This window comes from Cornus florida, unplaced genomic scaffold, assembly GCF_030987335.1.
Source record: "Cornus florida cultivar Cherokee Brave unplaced genomic scaffold, ASM3098733v1 CherokeeBrave_3.0.0_Hap2_Chr10, whole genome shotgun sequence".
NCBI lineage: Eukaryota > Viridiplantae > Streptophyta > Magnoliopsida > Cornales > Cornaceae > Cornus > Cornus florida.
In genome coordinates, this window is record NW_026775580.1 from 60,140,776 (window position 1) to 60,158,441 (window position 17,666).

The 17,666-nt window shown below is 34.7% G+C and overlaps 1 protein-coding gene across 2 annotated transcripts; it reads left to right on the plus strand.

Annotated features, from left to right (window-relative positions):
• Nucleotides 1–12,055: 12,055 nt before the first annotated feature.
• On the plus strand, nucleotides 12,056–17,622 carry LOC132279313 (WD repeat-containing protein JIP5). 2 transcript variants are annotated; one of them, XM_059781252.1, is made up of 6 exons: nucleotides 12,056–12,517; nucleotides 13,994–14,084; nucleotides 14,288–14,451; nucleotides 15,930–15,957; nucleotides 16,134–16,242; nucleotides 17,301–17,622. In XM_059781252.1, the coding sequence occupies exons 1-6, from the start codon at nucleotides 12,266–12,268 to the stop codon at nucleotides 17,380–17,382; spliced, it is 726 nt and encodes a 241-aa protein (XP_059637235.1). In that variant the 5' UTR covers nucleotides 12,056–12,265; the 3' UTR covers nucleotides 17,383–17,622. The 2 variants fall into 2 exon arrangements, with proteins under 2 accessions (XP_059637235.1, XP_059637236.1); XM_059781253.1 differs by having other exon boundaries at nucleotides 12,062–12,517; nucleotides 14,291–14,451.
• Nucleotides 17,623–17,666: the final 44 nt, after the last annotated feature.

A 17,666-nucleotide genomic window follows, 5' to 3' on the forward strand; every position in this document is an offset into this window, starting at 1 on the left:
TTTCGTTAAGTTAATTTGTGAATAAATTAATTGTAGTCCAAAAAATATGGTCTAAATATACCATACACTATAATATTACTATTTACATATTATACATAAATATAATGTGTGTGTATATATAATTATTATTATAAAATAATAATCTATATATATAATATCTTATAAAATAAAATAAAACAAAATAAAAGAACCTGGAAATAAGTTGAGGCTATAATTTGATTCTATGTCCTTAAGACAGACTCGGTAGCGTCTATCTATCTTTCAGGATACAACAACTTTTACTTCCTTCGGTAGTAGCACTGCAAACCAAATGAATGGGCGAACCGGCTCGATGTAGTACTCTCTGACTCGAACTCAGACTCAGAGTAACCGACTAAACTTGGACTAGGAGTGACTGACTAAGACTCGAACCCAAAAACAATGGTTCGTACCCACAGACACTTATAGAAGAAGAGAGAGGAATGAGAGAATTCATAATTAGAGAAAATGATTCTGAATTGGAGTGCTTTGGAATAAACCCAAGGGGGGGTTTATATAGGCCTCATGGTGCCTTTAGGTTTTAATATTTTTCCGATATAAGACAAGCATTTCCCACATTTTGCAAACCCATTTAGGCTTATCAAACACTTTCCTTTGGAGCTAATTTCTCATTCACCTGGAAACGGATTTGAGAAAGTAAATATACCACGTTCATCTCTTTGCGGAGAGGAAGGCACTCGTCAATAGATCAGCAAACAATTCTTAGCGAAATCTATTCAAAATCTCATTCAAAGTTTATGTTTTTAATGCCCCCGTTTCCAACAATCCCCCACATGAATGGAAATTTGCGTAAATTACAAATGAAGAAGATACAGACACTAGAGAGAGTACTATTGGAAAGTAACTGCATCGGGATAGGTAACTTTTGGCCTTGAACCTTTCCTAGTGTATTACTATCGGATTTACTGGCTAACCAGTGAACATGATGTCTTGAACTGTTCAACCGTTGATATAAACCAAGACAATAGCAAACACACAGTTCCTTCCCGCACAAAGTCGGTTCTCATGGTTGTGTTCATATAGCTATGAACAACTCATGGTGTTTCATGAGTGCTCTATAATACTTAACCTTAAAAGTTCTCATAGAAGTAGCCCCATTTCACACTCATATAGGTGGCTTCTTATTAAGAATATCCTACTATACCCCACTTGAATTTTCAAGGTATAAGAGTCATTAAAAGTATAACTTATCCTACCAATCGCTATAGGTAACACTGTCTCATCATAGTAATGGGTTGAAGATTAAATCTTCCCAGTGTTTCTGGTGAGTCATTCAGAATTTATGTTGTCCCTTTGAACCTAGATCTTAGGATCTCCAATCAACTAGGTTGGGTTTCCATTAAGATGACTCGTTAGCTTTCGGCTTTAATCCCATTCCTCTCGATGAACATACAGTTGCTCTCTTGTCAAACCTTTTGTAAACGGATCCGTTAAATTATCTTTTGACCTGATATAATCTATTGAGATTATCCCCCTTGAGAGCAATTATCTAACGGTATTATGTCGTCGACGTATATGTCGAGACTTACTGTTATACATATTACTTTGTACCCTTCCAATTGCTGATTGGCTATCGCAATGTATATATATAGCGGGCACAGATTTATGCCAAGTTGGAATTGTTGGGAAACGGGCAAGTTTTTAAAACTTTTGCGGGATTTGCAATCACAGATCTTGATTCATCACACAGAGACAAGTTTTATACAAAGATAAATAAAAGATGATGCATAATTCAATAAACAGATTGAATACTTACATCAAAGGTCTGAGTAAACCTTTTGAACTTTCCTCTGAAGTGAATGTTCTCACTTATTGTAAATCCCTTTAGCAAGATCCTTTCTCCTTCCGTTAGATTATTATCTTCCCTTTAGGAATCACCAATATGTCTTGATGAATGACCTTGGAATCTAGGCTGGTGGTAGCCTCCTTTAGAAGAGAAAACAAAACCCTAAAATCTAGAGAGAGAAAGTGTATTCCTTTTTCTTGTTCTCCAAGTCCCCCTAAAATATACATGAACTCATGTATATATAGGCAAAATAAAAATAAGAATAAGGAAACAATAAATCATTCTCCATCTTTAATTCAACTTTCTCAATCCTAACATGACTCCAATATCAACTTGGGCTATTGGTGAGAATCCTTTTGGGCTTACTATTTTCTTGGTTCCTATAAATTAATAATTGGTCCGGTCCATTAAACCATGGACCCAATTCAATTAATTCATAAATTAATTTATACTCCACTAAAAGAAATTAATTGCACTCCAATTAAATAGTAAATAACCTCTAAGTCAATGTTGCACTTTGACCCCTCTATGCTTAATTATTTATCGGATAATTAAAGCCATCAATCCGACAACATAATTAATATAATTATTTTGTTACCTTTGATTATTTCCGGCTCGATCACAATAAAATATTTATTTGACAAAAAATAATAATAATTTATTAAATAAATATATATATAAAACATTTGTCTAAAACATACGAAGGCCTTCGAATTTAATTTGTGATCAACCATAATCAAAACAAAATAAATACAAATAGCACTGATGCAAATATTGAGAATATAGACCTCTAATTATTAATTACATAACTACCCAAAGTGTCGATCTAAGGATCCCGAGGTATCCGCCGAACAAATCAAAGTAATTATTAATTAATAAAAGAGTCTATACTTCTCTCATGCTTGAGAGTCAAAAGCCATGACTGTGATAGAGAGCAATTGCATACGACAGCTCTCGCAATATATCTCAATCTATCGTGGACTCGGTTTAAGTCTTAACTAATTAAATATCCATCCATAATTACCGACTTTAAACCATTTATGATTACTAATTTATACCATAGTATTAATTGCCATTACATACATATATAAATATATTTTGTAATCAAGCGGACACCATCAATTCCATAAAGAATCGAAAAACAATACATTCCATTCACTAATTGTATAATGCTTTAATAATAATACCCAGATAAGAAACCATGACTTTTACAATCCAAAATTAGAATTTGCTATGCTAGGGCACACATATCCTAACAGGAATATCTTCTAATAAATTATGAAGCCACTCAGCTTCTTCACCAGCTTTATCCAAAGCAATAAATTCAGATCCATAGTGGATCTGGCAATACAAGTCTGTTTCGAAGATTTTCAAGATATGACACGTTCTCCAATAGTAAAGACATAGCCACTGGTGAATTTAGAATCTTTCGTATTTGATATCCAATTAGCATCACTATATCCTTCAAGTACTGCTGAATATCTAGAATAATGTAATCCATAATTTATGGTATATCTTAAATATCTTAGAACCCTGATTATTGCAGTCCAATGGTTCTTTCCTAGATTACTTGTATATCTATTCAATTTATTAACTAAGTATGTTATGTCTGGTCGTGTGCAATTCATCAAATACATTAAGCTTCCTATAATGCGAGAATACTCAAGTTATGATATGCTAAGACTAGTATTTTTTGATAAATGAAGATTTACATCAACAGGAGTCTTCACAAAACTACTATCTTCTTTATTAAACTTTTCCAATATTTTTTCAATATAGTGAGATTGAGATAATACTAGACCATTTGATGTTCTATAAATCTTGATTCCTAATATGACATCAGCTATGCTTAAATCTTTCGTATCGAAATTTTTGGTCAATATCTTTTTAGTAGTTTTGATTATAATATCATTACTACCCATTATTAGCATATCATCTATATATAAGCACACAATGACATATCCATTTTGAGTATTTTTCCTATAAACACATTTATCACACTCGTTAATTCTAAAACCATTTGACAACATCACTTTGTCAAATTTTTTATGCCATTGTTTAGGTGCTTGTTTTAATCCATATAAGGATTTTACAAGTTTGCACACCTTCTTTTCTTTTCCTGGAACAATAAAACCTTCAGGTTGTTCCATATAGATTTCTTTCTCTAATTGACCATTCAATAATGCAGTCTTAACATCCATTTGATGTATTTCTAAATTTTGCAATGCTGCAATAGCCAGTAATAATCTAATGAATGTTATTTTTGTGACTGGTGAATATGTATCAAAATAATAAAAGCCTTCTTCTTGCCTGTATCCCTTAGTACCAAGCCTAGCTTTGTATTTATCTATTGAATCATTAGGCTTTATCTTCCTTTTGAAAATTCACTTATACCCTAAAGGTTTAATACTAAGAGGAAGATCCACCAACTCCCAAGTATAATTTTGCAAGATGGATTTAATTTCACTATTTATGGTTTTTTTCCATAAAGGAGTTTCAGGAGAAGACATACCTTCCTTATAGCTTTATGCCTCATTCTCCAATATATATGTCAGAAAATTAGGACCAAATGACTTGGATGTTCTAGCTTTTTTGCTACGTCTAAGTTCTTCCTTATTTTCATCATCTATAGACTCTTGGTCTATATTCTCTTGTATATTGCTATTAGCAATATCATGATTTATTTTAAGATGATTTTTTTACAAGGAAATATATCATCAAAGAAATAAGTATTCCTTGACTCAATAATTGTATTGACATGGATGTCAGGAATGCCTGATTTATACACAAGGAAACGATATGTACTATTATTCCATACATAGCCTATGAAAATACCATCAAATGTTTTTGGTCATATCTTAACTTTCTTGGGAATAGGAACCCTCACACTTTTAAGAATTTATAAGAAGGTTTTTGACCTTTTCATAATTCATAAGGTGTCACGTTTGTTTTCTTTTGAGGTATTTTGTTGAGAACATAATTAGCAGAAAGCAAAGCTTCCCCTTATAAATTATAGGTTAAACCAGAACTTATCAACATAGCATTCATCATTTCTTTTGAGGTACGATTTTTGTGTTCAGCAACACCGTTCTGTTTAGGTGAATAAGGAGTGATAGTTTGGTGAATAATACCATGTTCTAAACAAATATTAGCGAATGGTGATTCGTTTTCACCACCTCTATCACTTCTAAACACCTTTAGTTTCTTGCTAAGTTGATTTTCAACCTCATTCTTGTAATGTTTAAATATTTCCAAGACTTCATCTTTGTTTTTTAACAAGTATACATAATAGTATCTTATGTAATCATCAATAAAAGTAATAAAATACTTTTTTCCACCTCTGGTTGGCACAGATTTAAAGTCACAGATATCACTGTAAATTAATGCTAGAGGTTCAGTACTTCGCTCTATAGAGTGTTGTCCAATCCATCGAGGATGTAGTTCTTGCATAGGAAATCTCCATACTTCCATGCATCAATAGCTCCTAGCTTTGTAATGTCGGTTTCTCCCTCTTTAAGCATTGAGGCAGTTTCAGCTAGGTACTTGCTCAGATTTAGAGTTGTAAGGTAGAACATCATTTTATGTTACCACCTTTTAAACTCCGCCCCATTAAATTTTTCGAGTTTCTCCCAATGACTGACGGGAACATTAGGCATAGTTGTACTTGTACTTGCCATTCGTCCAGTATATATTAAATATAGTATAAGCAAGATCTGTATTAAGATTGTAGTCCAAAAATAAGGCCTAAATATACCATACACTATAGTATTACTATTTAAATATTATACATAAATAAAATACGTGTATATATATAATTATTATTATAAAATAATAATCTATATATATATAATATCTTATAAAATAAAATAAAACAAAATAAAAGAACCTGGAAATAAGTTGAGGTAAGAATTTGATTCTATATCCTTAAGACAGATTCGCCCCGCTATGGTGCTAACGGACTTAGTGGCGTCTATCTCTTAGGATACAACAACTTTTACTTCCTTCGGTAGTAGCACTACAAACCAAAGGAGTGGGCGAACCGGCTCGGTGTAGTATTCTCTGACTCGAACTCGAACTCGGAGTGACCGACTAAACTTAGAGTAGGAGTGACTGACTAAGGCTCGAACCCAAAGAGAAGGATTCGTACCCACAGACACTTATAGAAGAAGAGAGAGGAATGAGAGAATTTAGAATTAGAGAAAATGATTCTGATTTAGAGTGCTTTGGAATGAACCCAATGGGGGGTTTATGGAGGCCTTACGGTGCCTTTAGGTTTTAATATTTTTTCAATGTGGGACAAATATTTTTCACATTTTGTAAATCCATTTAAGCTTATCAAATTTGGAGCTAATTTCTCATTCACCCGGAAACAGATTTGAGAAAGTAAATATACCGCGTTCATCTCTTTACGGAGAGGAACGCGCTCGTTTATAGATCCGTAAACAATTCTTAGCGGAATCTATTCAAAATCTCATCCAAAGTTTATGTTTTTAATGCCCACGTTAGGGGTGCACAAAAGAACCGGAACCGTTTTTCCCAGTTCTCACGATTCCAGTTCCGGTCTCGGTTCTAGGCCATGGGAACCGGTAAGAACCGGAATTGCATATAGATATATATTATATAGTTAATTATATACTAAAAGTACACTGGTCCACGTGAAAAACATAATTTTTTAGTCTTTTTGCCTTAAATATCTCAGTCCTCACTCCTCGTCTCTTCTTAAATTCTCAATCTCCGATCTCAGATGTGTGATACATATATAGTACATATATGTATAGAGAGACTCAGAGAGAGGGTAGTCTCCTTGGATCGGCCAAAGCCCACCATGAACATACCGATCACTGGCCGTGATTTTTCTCAAAACATCAATCAATAGTCCGACCACTATGTCGTCCACATTGGCCGAGTAAATGGTTCTGGTGTTGGCAACGGAGATTCCCCTGCGGTGGCAGTCCGGCAAGTATGAAAAAATGTCAAAAGAAGAAGACTTATTCTTTATCAATTTCTTTCTCCCCATGTGAGCTTGCGCCATAGCTTTTGAACAGATATGATAGCAAGAAGAATCAAATCTGTTAAGAACCTCTGTTGTGAGAATGCCCATCTGACCATCTGTTAAGAACCTCTGTTGTGAGAATGCCCATCTGACCGTTGACCTGTTTGGTTTTCGTGGTTTTTGGCCTTTGACCCAAAACCCATACTTGTTGTCTTCAATCAATCACAGATGAGGGAAAGGGAAAGCTACAATTCTTGATTCACTCCAATCCGGGTAAAGCTACTGCTCTTTTCAGCATCCACATCTTCATCTTTTATATGTATCTATATATATATATATAGACACATGTATGATTGTGCACTTTTGGTGATACTGAGTGTGCTTAAGAAACCCTATTCTAGATTTTTGTTTTGATAGTAAATAAGACCAAACAATTAACGGTTCTCATAGAACCGAACCGTTTCGGTTCCATACTATACAGTTTTGGTTCCGGTTCCGTTTTAAGGAACCGTTGTGAACTGTTCCGGTTCTGGTTTCGACCAAAACCGTAAGGAACCGAACCGTGTGCACCCCTAGTCCCCGTTTCCAATATTAATAAACAATTAACTCATCAGTGTCAATTAAATGTAATATATGTTTGAATATATATATAGAATGGTCATCAGTGTAAACCAATTCCCACCGAAACAACATCGACGTCCTCACTCCTCTCATCCACTTCACTAACGCCGATCACACCAGGAATCAGCGCACACAGACATCACCGACATCCATCACTCCACAGGAAAGAGAAGGGAGAGAGATAAGAGGGTTACACCAGATTAGTATTTTCCTTTTCCTATTGGGTTGTGGAGATGATGGGTGGCAACATCAGTGGAGAAAAGAGAGGAGGGGTGGTGGCAATGGTGGGTGGCAGCATAAGGAAGTGAGAGAGAGAGAGCAGAGAGATGAAAAAAAAAAACGCAGAGAAAAAAAAAAATGAAAGGGGAAAGAAAATAGGGGCAAATTGGTCATTTCATGATAGTATATATTTTGATTTTTTTATAATAAATTAAAAAGTAAGGGTAAATTAGTAATTGTGTTCTTTAGTTGGTCGGAAACTAGCTTCCGGTGGCCTTTAAGGATGCATTTTGCTTACTTTTGATAGTTTAAAGGGACATGTTTCCAAAAATAGTTTAGGGAGACATTATGCAACAATGGAATAGTTTGAGGGTTTTTTTTTTTTTTTTTCCGCTTTTTTGCCTTATTGTTAAGGTTGAAGTCTTGTAATTTATATTCATTGCATAGAGATGGAAGTGAATCAATCGACACAAATATCAAGGGTGATGTAATCCAAGGTAAATTGTCAAGTTCATGTCTTTTTAAGGACAAATGAGTAATATATTATTTTGGATTTTGCTATGTTTATTACTTTTTATATTATTATTATAATTTATAATTTTATTTTAAGTTTTGTTATGTTTACTGCTTTTATATTTTTATTATATTTTATAATTTTATTTACGAGCATTGTTGGAATGTTTTTCGGGATGCTAAACAAAATCCAACTGAACAACCAGCGAAGATAGGCGTTGATCTGGATATTAATGAGCTTGGAAATTGGTCCCAATTGACTTCGGCAACACTAGGTTAATCAACTTTTGCAATATCAACTCCAGCTTTGGTAAACCTTGGCATGACGACCCACCAACTGATACTAAATGTTCGAATATCTCACGCCCGAGGGACGAAAAGCAAGGAAGATTCGTAAAAATAAATTAGAATTTTTTCAAACATATATTCTTACACAATTGGAAGCTGTAACATAACAGGGCATCATGTTTGGTAAATGATTAGAGTTCAACTTTCTATGGAGTGATCTGGAAATAGAATCGAATTTGGAAAAATAATGGACTAAACAATTGAAAATAAAAACGAGAGAAATGATGGTTGAAGTGGAGTTTGAAAGAGATATAATAATGCTTCAAAATTCATCAAAGGCTCCAATAGAAGCATCAAAAGCGTGGACCATTGAACGACAAAATCAAATTTTAAATAAACTAAATCAAGGGGGTGGTCATATATAATTTATTTTATTTGTGAAAAAAATATGTATTGTCTTTTTATCTTATTTATGTAATTATGAGAAAAATATGTAACGTTTTTTCTATTTTATTTATGTAATTGTGAGAAAATATATAATGTCTTTTTATTTTATTTATTTAGTTGTGAGAAAATATGTAATGTCTTTTTTTTATGTTAATTTAATTTGTTAAAAAATTGTTCCATTCAAATATAATTTTTTTTTTTTTTTAAGTGGTTGGAAAAGTAGCCATTGAAGAAAACAGACAAAAAAATAAATGTGTTTTTAATTTTTTTTTACTCAAAATATTAAATATGTATAAAAAAGAATTAATAGTAGTTAGCCCGTACCGTGAATTTCGGACAGCAAGACACTGTAAATAGCCACGTTAGCACAATTGCTGATGTGGCTAACAATTCACATACACATTGCCAGCCGGTATAGTGCTACACTGAGTGGCTCAAAACGAGACTCACACACCAAACCATGGAGCTTCCTACCAACTGGGACAAAAAGCATGCATAATAAACAATACAATTCAAGAGTTTGTAACTCTGAAAATAGTTCTAAGTAACTGAAAACATTTCTCATGAATTTAGAGAACATAAAACTTTTATCAGATTACTATAAAAGGCATTTATCTAAAAACAAGGTTTTTTTATAACTGAGTTTTTAGAAAATATTTTTTAGAAAACTGACTCAAGTAGAATTTTTTGTACAATTTTCAATTTTCTGAAAACAAAAAACTGTTCTTAGAGCTACAAACCAAACAACTATTTCTTTAATCTTGATTCATTTTCAATCTGGTAAGACAATTGGTTTTTATTTGGCTACGTAATTGAAAATAATTTTCAACATTAAAAGTGCAGTTGTATTGGACGGAACTCTTACCATCCACCCAAATAGATAAGTTGTTAGGTAGAGTTGCCTACTTGCTCGTATAAGGTCAAAACCCCCTCCATCCTAACCGGTAGGAGGACTTAGTAACAACCAGGACACGGACTCAACTAAGGGTGGCAATTCGTGTTGACGGGTCGTGTTCGTGTTGATACGATTATGACACGAACACGTACGAGTAGAGTCGACACGAACACGACACGATTATTAATCGTGTCAAGACCCCTTGACATAAACATGGCACAATTATTATACGTGTAGCACGACACGACATGTGTAACCCGTTTAATAAATAGGTTAAGACTTGACACAACACAAGATGATACGAAAAGATATGTTTAAGTCATTTTTTACACAAATACGACACATTTATTTTACACGTTTAGCTAAATAGGTCGTTTTGTCACAAATACGACGCATTTAGGTAATCGGGTTAATCGTGTCATAATCGTGTTAGCAGGGTTAACTACAAACACGACACATTTAATTAACTGGACAATCCGTGTAAATACGATTACGATACGAACACGATTAGCAAAAACCCAAACCATCTTATCTCGTATCGTGTTAATATCGTGTTAGCGTGTTGTGTAAAATATTGCTACCCCTAGGCTCAACTTATCGGCGTAATAAGAGAACGACCCTTCTGTCCTAACTAATACGAGGACCCATAAATAACTAGAACACTGATTCAGCTGATCACCCTTATACAAACACGATTTTCCCATCTTAATTGAATGAAGGACTCGGTAACAACTCAAACACTAACCTAACTTAACCCTCCCCATCCTAATTGGCTGGAGAACTCGATAACAACGTGAATACGGACCTAACATAACCCTCACCATTTTAACTGAGTAGTGAACTTAGCAACAATTCGAATACAACTCGACTCAACCCTCCATATCTTAACTAAAGAGATGATCTAATAACAAATTGGACGCCTTATCGTATGGATGTTTTACATGACATCAGAGATTAAAGATAGGACCTGATAATTTATAATGGACCTTGTACCCATTCCATATGCAATATAACAATGTCAAGCATTAAAAGTGAAAGTTGAGGATTGTTGATAGTAGTTCTTTGTAGGATAAGGAATGTGTTCCACGTGAGCCGAGAGTGCTGAGATCAGTATCCAAGTGGGGATCCAAGTAATATAAGGGACTGTCTGAAGTCAAAGATTAAGAAAGGGAAGGCAGTATCTGATACCCAAGTAGACTCGAGCTCGGTAGTAGTTGGTTGTTAGAGTTTTCTAATTTTGCCTTTAAGGCTGATTAATGCTTTCCTATTTATAATGCCTGTTACCTTGGTTAATGCACGTTAGTCACAGGGGCGAGCTCCCTTTTGCCTGTAGGTTTAAGGATCTCCTCCCCTGACAGATGGGACATTGCCAAGTGGGCTGAGGCGCTTTGCCCTCTGGTCCAAAGAGGTAATTGGCTCTCCCTCTTTAATGCAAGTCTCATCTTCACATTTAATTTTACCCTTTAAGTCCTATTTAGAGCTCAACCTCGGGTATCAATATCCTCTCCCGTTTGCATGGCCCTTTATAGAGACGACTCTTTGAATCCCAGCCACCTGTCCACATTTCCTCAAATTTCTAAGCCTGGAGATGGGGAAAGAAGTCCCTTCGGGGTGCTGCCTTCTCGAGCCCGCAAGACCCTGTTCCAATCCTGGTCCTCGAGATCCCTTCAGTTTAAGGGGGGGGGAGCTCGAGGTGAAAGTATAAAACGTCTGAGGTTCCATCTGCAAGAGGGAACCTCGAAAGTGATAGAGGAGGAGGGACCCATTCGACTGGAGAGGGGTACATTCACAGAGGAGCGAAGGGTAGCAAACCCTTTCTCGTTCAGCAAGTTCAGTCATAGGACAAGTACCTCGAGATCACTTGGTCCTTTTCAGGGTTACACTAGACAGATTCTGGCCAGATGTATCTTTTTCAGAAATGGTGCCACGCGAGCAAGCGTCGTGGCACCCTTATTAATAATAACTTGTTTTAGAAGTGGTGTCACGCAAGCAAGTGTCGTGGCACCATTACATTAACAAGGGCTCAAAGTCTCATTATTTGATGTGAAAAAATAAATAAACATGAATTTCCCTTTATTTGTCTCTTTACTCATTATTTCCCTTTATTTTGTCATTGCACTTTTATTTTATTTTAACTATTTAGATACAATCCTAAATTAATAGTGTTTTAATAATGGTTGTATTTTCTTTAATTCTAATGCTTTAACGAAACGGAAATGAAAGAGGTTGAGACAAAGAAATGACTTTGACCTCTTCCTATCTCTGTAGCTCAGAAAAAAACAATTCTTCTTCCAATTAAACGAAATTAAAAAGCAAACAAAAGTGTGTAAGAAAACAAATTGTCCAAAGTACGAAAACAATCACACGTTCAAAGGACCATCATCTCTAGGGTTTTATAAAGAACCAAGACAGCAAGATACATATACCTATATATACGTATATGTAAGTTTTGTACTGGTAGGGCATGGAGGTCGAGGTCGCAGGTGCGAACCCTAATGGCGGACGACTCGAGAGGGCTCAGTCGGAGACGGATCGGGTTCGCGTGAAGAGGAAAACCTTGGAGGTAGTGCTCGAGCAATGTCAGAGAGCTCTTGAAATGCTCAGTGACACCGGCTGCGTCGAAGACGACGACGACGAGAGCGATGCCGATGCCGATGCCGCGGAGGAGAGCGCCGAGGGTTCGTCGGGTCCGTGCCGGGACAGGGAGACCGACGAGGTGAGGGGAATTTTGCGAATTTGTGGTTCTGTTGTGGATTGGATCGTGTTTAGGGCTTGATTATGCTGAATTATGTGTCTGTCTAGAATTTGTTTAGCTTTTATTGTTCTATCACTGTAGCAATATAAATTATACTACTGGAGTGACTGGGTCTTTAATTATCGGCAAATATATCACATATTTAATATCAAGCAAATTAATTTACATTTGATTACTGTTCTATAAACTATTTCTGAATTGAGATTTTTTGGGGGAAAAGAAAAGGGTTTTAAATGCATTAGAACCCTCAATCCTTAAATTTTATACTATATCCTTTTGTTTTTCCTTTTTCTCACATCGTTCATACAGAAATCATATATAGATTATTAACTTGGCACTCCTAATGCAGCATAATTTAGTGTTGTAGTGCCTTATTATTGTCTGACATTGCATATCTATCAAGCCTAAAAATCCGAAGAAGCAGGAACACTAGCGTGTGCGCTTGTTTTGCACACTGACACTTCATATGTTTTCGACATAGTCCATTTCCTTGATTTCGGATAGATTTCATTTTATTTAACATGTCAACAATTTTTTGATACTAACTACTAATGACTTAGTGTAGCACAAATATTTTTTTAAGGAAGCCACATTCAACAATCTTGAGAACAAGATTAACACACCCAAAGTGTCCAACATTGTACACATGGCAGCCACAAATCAAGAACTCGACATTGTACACATGGCAACCACAAATCAATTATGTAATGATCATTTTCAATATATGACAAGAATATAAATCACAAGGGGATAACCTAATGATAAGGCTCTCACCTCACATCTTGGAGGAATTCTCTTTGGGCCACCCTCAGAGAATCTTCCACATTATGCAATTTTTAACATATAAATTAGAAAATTGACTAAATATATACAGTTGTATAATAAGTGTATACAAATAAAAATATATATATTTATATATTGCCTTGTCCATACCGTGTCCTTCTCCTACTTTTGTAGGACATTGTGTTGATGTATGTCTTGTTCGCATGCCTTGTCCATGTCTGTGCTACATAGAAAAGATGTATCCATATATCTGATAATGAATATCATGGTCCTTAGCACTATCATTATGCATCTTTTTGTTTTATTTTTTCTAAAATTTTATTTATTTATTACAATATGGTTGTCAATGTAAGTGTCATGGATGTGAATCTGTGATGCAATTCAACAATCAGACACATCGATAATATTAATGTATAAAATTCAGTTAATTTGACTTAGACTAAAGTAGAAAACGTCTTCATCATCCACTCAGTATAGCTTCCGAATCAAATTATTTCCTTTGATAAATTTAAAATTTAAAATTGCGATGCAATATGAATGACTCCACTAGACAATGTTAATCACTTCCTTTTGACGGCTTATCAACTTCAAATTTGTGTAACTGTGTCCTTTTTTAATATATATATATATATATATATACACATATATTTGCAGCTGTGCGATCTTCTTAAATCTAGAGTTGAATGCGCTGATTTCTTGGAAAAACTAGAGAATGCTCAGGTGTCGGTTCCACAAATTGTGACTGGTATGCATCTAGAAACTCACTTTGAGAATTTATCATTGTATGATGTTCTTTGTCAATATTTTTTATGCATACCGCCCTTACTTCTTTTCTTAATTTTAAAGTTTAACCTCGGACAAGTTTATATTTTATATAATTTGAACACCTAGTTTACCCTCAAAACGTGTTGATTGGTGATAAATGATAATGTAATCCATTTATGATAGCAGAAGAAGGTAGCTCTTGGGACATAGTAAGTGAAAATGATCTGTGGGAAGGTGAAAATATGGAGTTGGACCAAGAAGACTATGTTCTAGTTAGGCAAGAAGATATAGTGGAGGGTATTGCATGCTTCATGGCTGCATACCTGTTATCCCTTAAGCAAACAAAGGTATGTGAAATTTCTACTTCTTGGTTGATTTAGAAAGAAAAAAAAGGTTAAACTTTATCACTTAAATTGATTTTACTCTGCCTTGATTGCCATGCTTTCTAGTAAACTTAAATTAGCAGGCCTAGTCTGAGCTACTGGTTGGCAATATTGTCTAGAATTATGTTGCACATAGCCACCACAGTGATTTTCTTCTTTGGTGGCTTAACATGGAGAAAAAAGATTGTGTCTCTTATGTTACTCGTAATGCTCCATTTATTTGTGGGTATGTTTCCCTTTATCATCCATTCATTCTTATAACTGATGGCTTCATGAACATGGTTCATTGACTTAGATTCTTATTCTTGTCTTGTTTCTAATACGCATTGGTACCTTCCAGAATTTTTTTTTTTTTTTTTTGACAAGTAGTACCCTCCAGAATTTGGCCTGTCATGCTTGAATTTTTTGTTCTCTTGCTTGCACCAGTTTCATCCTAGATAATGTGCTTATTGTTTGCCATTTTACAATATTCCCTAGACTGACTGATTCAAACCAAAGTCGAGCTGTCATGTGCTAATGACTGGAGTTTATGTGGGACTTGGAAACAAAAGCCTCCTCTCACATGCATTATCCATGTCTTTTTCCTATTTAGTTAGTTAATCAGGATACTATGTCTATATTGTTTTCAACCAGCTGTAATTGGCTTCAACTGCTTTTTTTTTTTTTATAAAAAAAACTTTTAAAGCCCTGTGCATGTGTATAGCTATTGAGTTAAAATTTTGGACAATTTAATAATTAAACCGAGTAATTGGCGGCTAAACACAATAACATCTGAAAGAGTAAATATTTGTCTGAGGTAAGAGAAAGCATCTAAGAATTTTCGCCAAAACAGGAATATTTTTGCAATAGGCTAGGTGTGTCATTTAATCCATGGTAAATTTTTTTATTATGCTTAAAAGGAGGATACTTTAAAAATCAGCTATAGTACTTTGCCATGATCCACACCTTGTTTGGTTACCTTTAGTTGTTCGTAGATAGTCTCGTTGTGTGATCTTGATTTCTCTAGATTTCACTAGACTCAAAAGTACTTTTTTCTCTCATTTCAATCAACCAAGTCAATAGATAGCATACGTCCTATGTTTTCTGCCATTATTAAAGATATGTGCCATCTTTACCGAGTTCCAGATAAAAAGTTGGATTCTTTTTATGAGACAAATAAATGAATATGTTGTTTGTCCAAGTGCAATTCCACAAAAAAACTAGTTAGGTGATTATCTTGAACATACTTTAAAATATATGCATTAATCTGGTTCTTGTGCCGGTTTTCTTTGTGAATCCATATCAGTGCTTTTTTGTCCAATCTTTTTGAAACCAATAGTTTTGGCATTCTGAGATGATTTATGGATATTTTTTTTAGATGTTCACTCTCTCTCTCTCTCCTTTTTTTTTTTTTTTTGGGGATCTCTGGCTTTGATTCATTGCATTTTCTTTTTTGGCTGTAGGATTTGACCCCTAATCAACTCCAGGACGGTGAGTTTTATTGCTTCATTGTGATGTTATAGATAATGTAAAAGAAAAAAAATGGAAATAAAAAAGGAAAAGATAATTTGTATTGGTTTTGTTAATTATGTATATTTAACCTTCATTGAGTGTGGCTGTCAGAGATTGGGGAAAATTAGTTCTGACATCTGTGAATTTTCTTTTAGCCTTGTGCAAGACATTCTCTTTAAAAAAGAAAAAGGGAAAGCTTCGAAAGGCATGGGATGGAAGCAAAGTTATCTATAATGTAGCATCATGGGGAGCAACAGCCATCGGGTAGGTTATTTATATTGATTCAGGTTAAAAGGGTTTGATGGTTTCAGTCTGAACAACTAACAAATCATGTATATTGGTGACTACACTGTTCATTAAAGTTTGAGCTTAAGAATAAACTAATATTATAAATATTAGTATCTCTTAGGGCTTTGCAAAAAGGTAAAAGGAAAAAAAATTTCTTCCACATTGTTATATTTGAGGACTAAACAGAGTAACGAATCTAATGATATAACTCGGCATGCTAAATTAGTAATAAGGACTTTGTATAACTTCCACGCTAAACTGCATTAGGGAAAGGATAAAAATATATATTAAAAGGGTGCTAATTGGTGAATCAAAGGTTTGTATACGACGAGAGCTGAATTTGGAATCTTTTTCACCCAGCACAGCTGCACAAGTGTGTTCTGTTGTCACGTTGCAGTTTCGCCTATTGACACGGGCTTCAGTTATTTGGTTGAAATATTCTCTCTTAACCTTTGGAAAGGGTTCATGGTCAGCCTACCAAAAACATGCAAAATGTTTCTAGTGGGGTGTTCACCTCTCTTGGTAACATTGTCGCTAGGAGGTAGTATTCTTTATATGATGCTGCCAATCGATGAACTTATATCAAAGTTGGTTTGCAAATGTGTTTTTGAGCTAGTGGAGTAACTACAACGAACTAACTTCATCTAAGCATCTTGAGGAGCAATCTTGTTACCACCAATTAAAAATTAAAAAATTTGACAAGGAAATAGAGTAAAAAAGTTTACAACTCATTGAATGTGAGCACGTGTGGATTTATGTCTGAACAATGTGTAATGTATACACATGGGAGGTTGGGAGACTTGGTGCATAAGCCAGATTTCGATGATTCACTTAATGCTCTTCAATTTCATGTGTTTTATTATGAATCCTTCTTTTCTTTTGTCTTTTTGAGTTTATTTAATATCCTTTTGTGTTTCACAAGTTTCCAAAATGTTTAAACTCTTGTGGGGTTTCACCTAATAATTCAAAACATCAGATTTTCGTAAACACGTAAACTACCACTGATCAAGTCTCTTGTGTGTTTATCCAAACAGGATTTATCAAAACCCAGCTCTTCTTAGGGCTGCCTCAGCAGCCTTCTGGACTTCTTGTCATGTTATATCAAAAATTTTCTGATCTGCTGTGCTGCTCGGAGAAATTTTTGATGCTTGGGATTCTTCAGTGTTGTATTTGTGCTGCCGAAGCAGCTTTTAGTGTTCCACAGTTTGTACAACATAAATGCCATTCTTTTTTTGGCTGCTGTTTCATTGATTGCTTTAACATGATTTAACCCTGTAAATATTCTTCAGTTGAGTCATTTCTGTGTGCAATTACAATTGATTGGGATCTTGTTAATGTATTATTGGTTTGTAGGCTTATCCTTTCAGTTGAGCACTTTAAATCTTCAATCAGGTTGTGAT

What these genes read in the sequence shown, in the direction of transcription:
- LOC132279313 (XM_059781252.1), top strand. Translation starts at nt 12,266, where the DNA reads ATGGAGGTCGAGGTCGCAGGTGCGAACCCTAATGGCGGACGACTCGAG. An exon ending in TATCCCTTAAGCAAACAAAG is followed by an intron (nt 14,452 to 15,929) that starts GTATGTGAAATT and finishes TTTTGGCTGTAG; the next exon opens with GATTTGACCCCTAATCAACT. An exon ending in CCCTAATCAACTCCAGGACG is followed by an intron (nt 15,958 to 16,133) that starts GTGAGTTTTATT and finishes ATTTTCTTTTAG; the next exon opens with CCTTGTGCAAGACATTCTCT.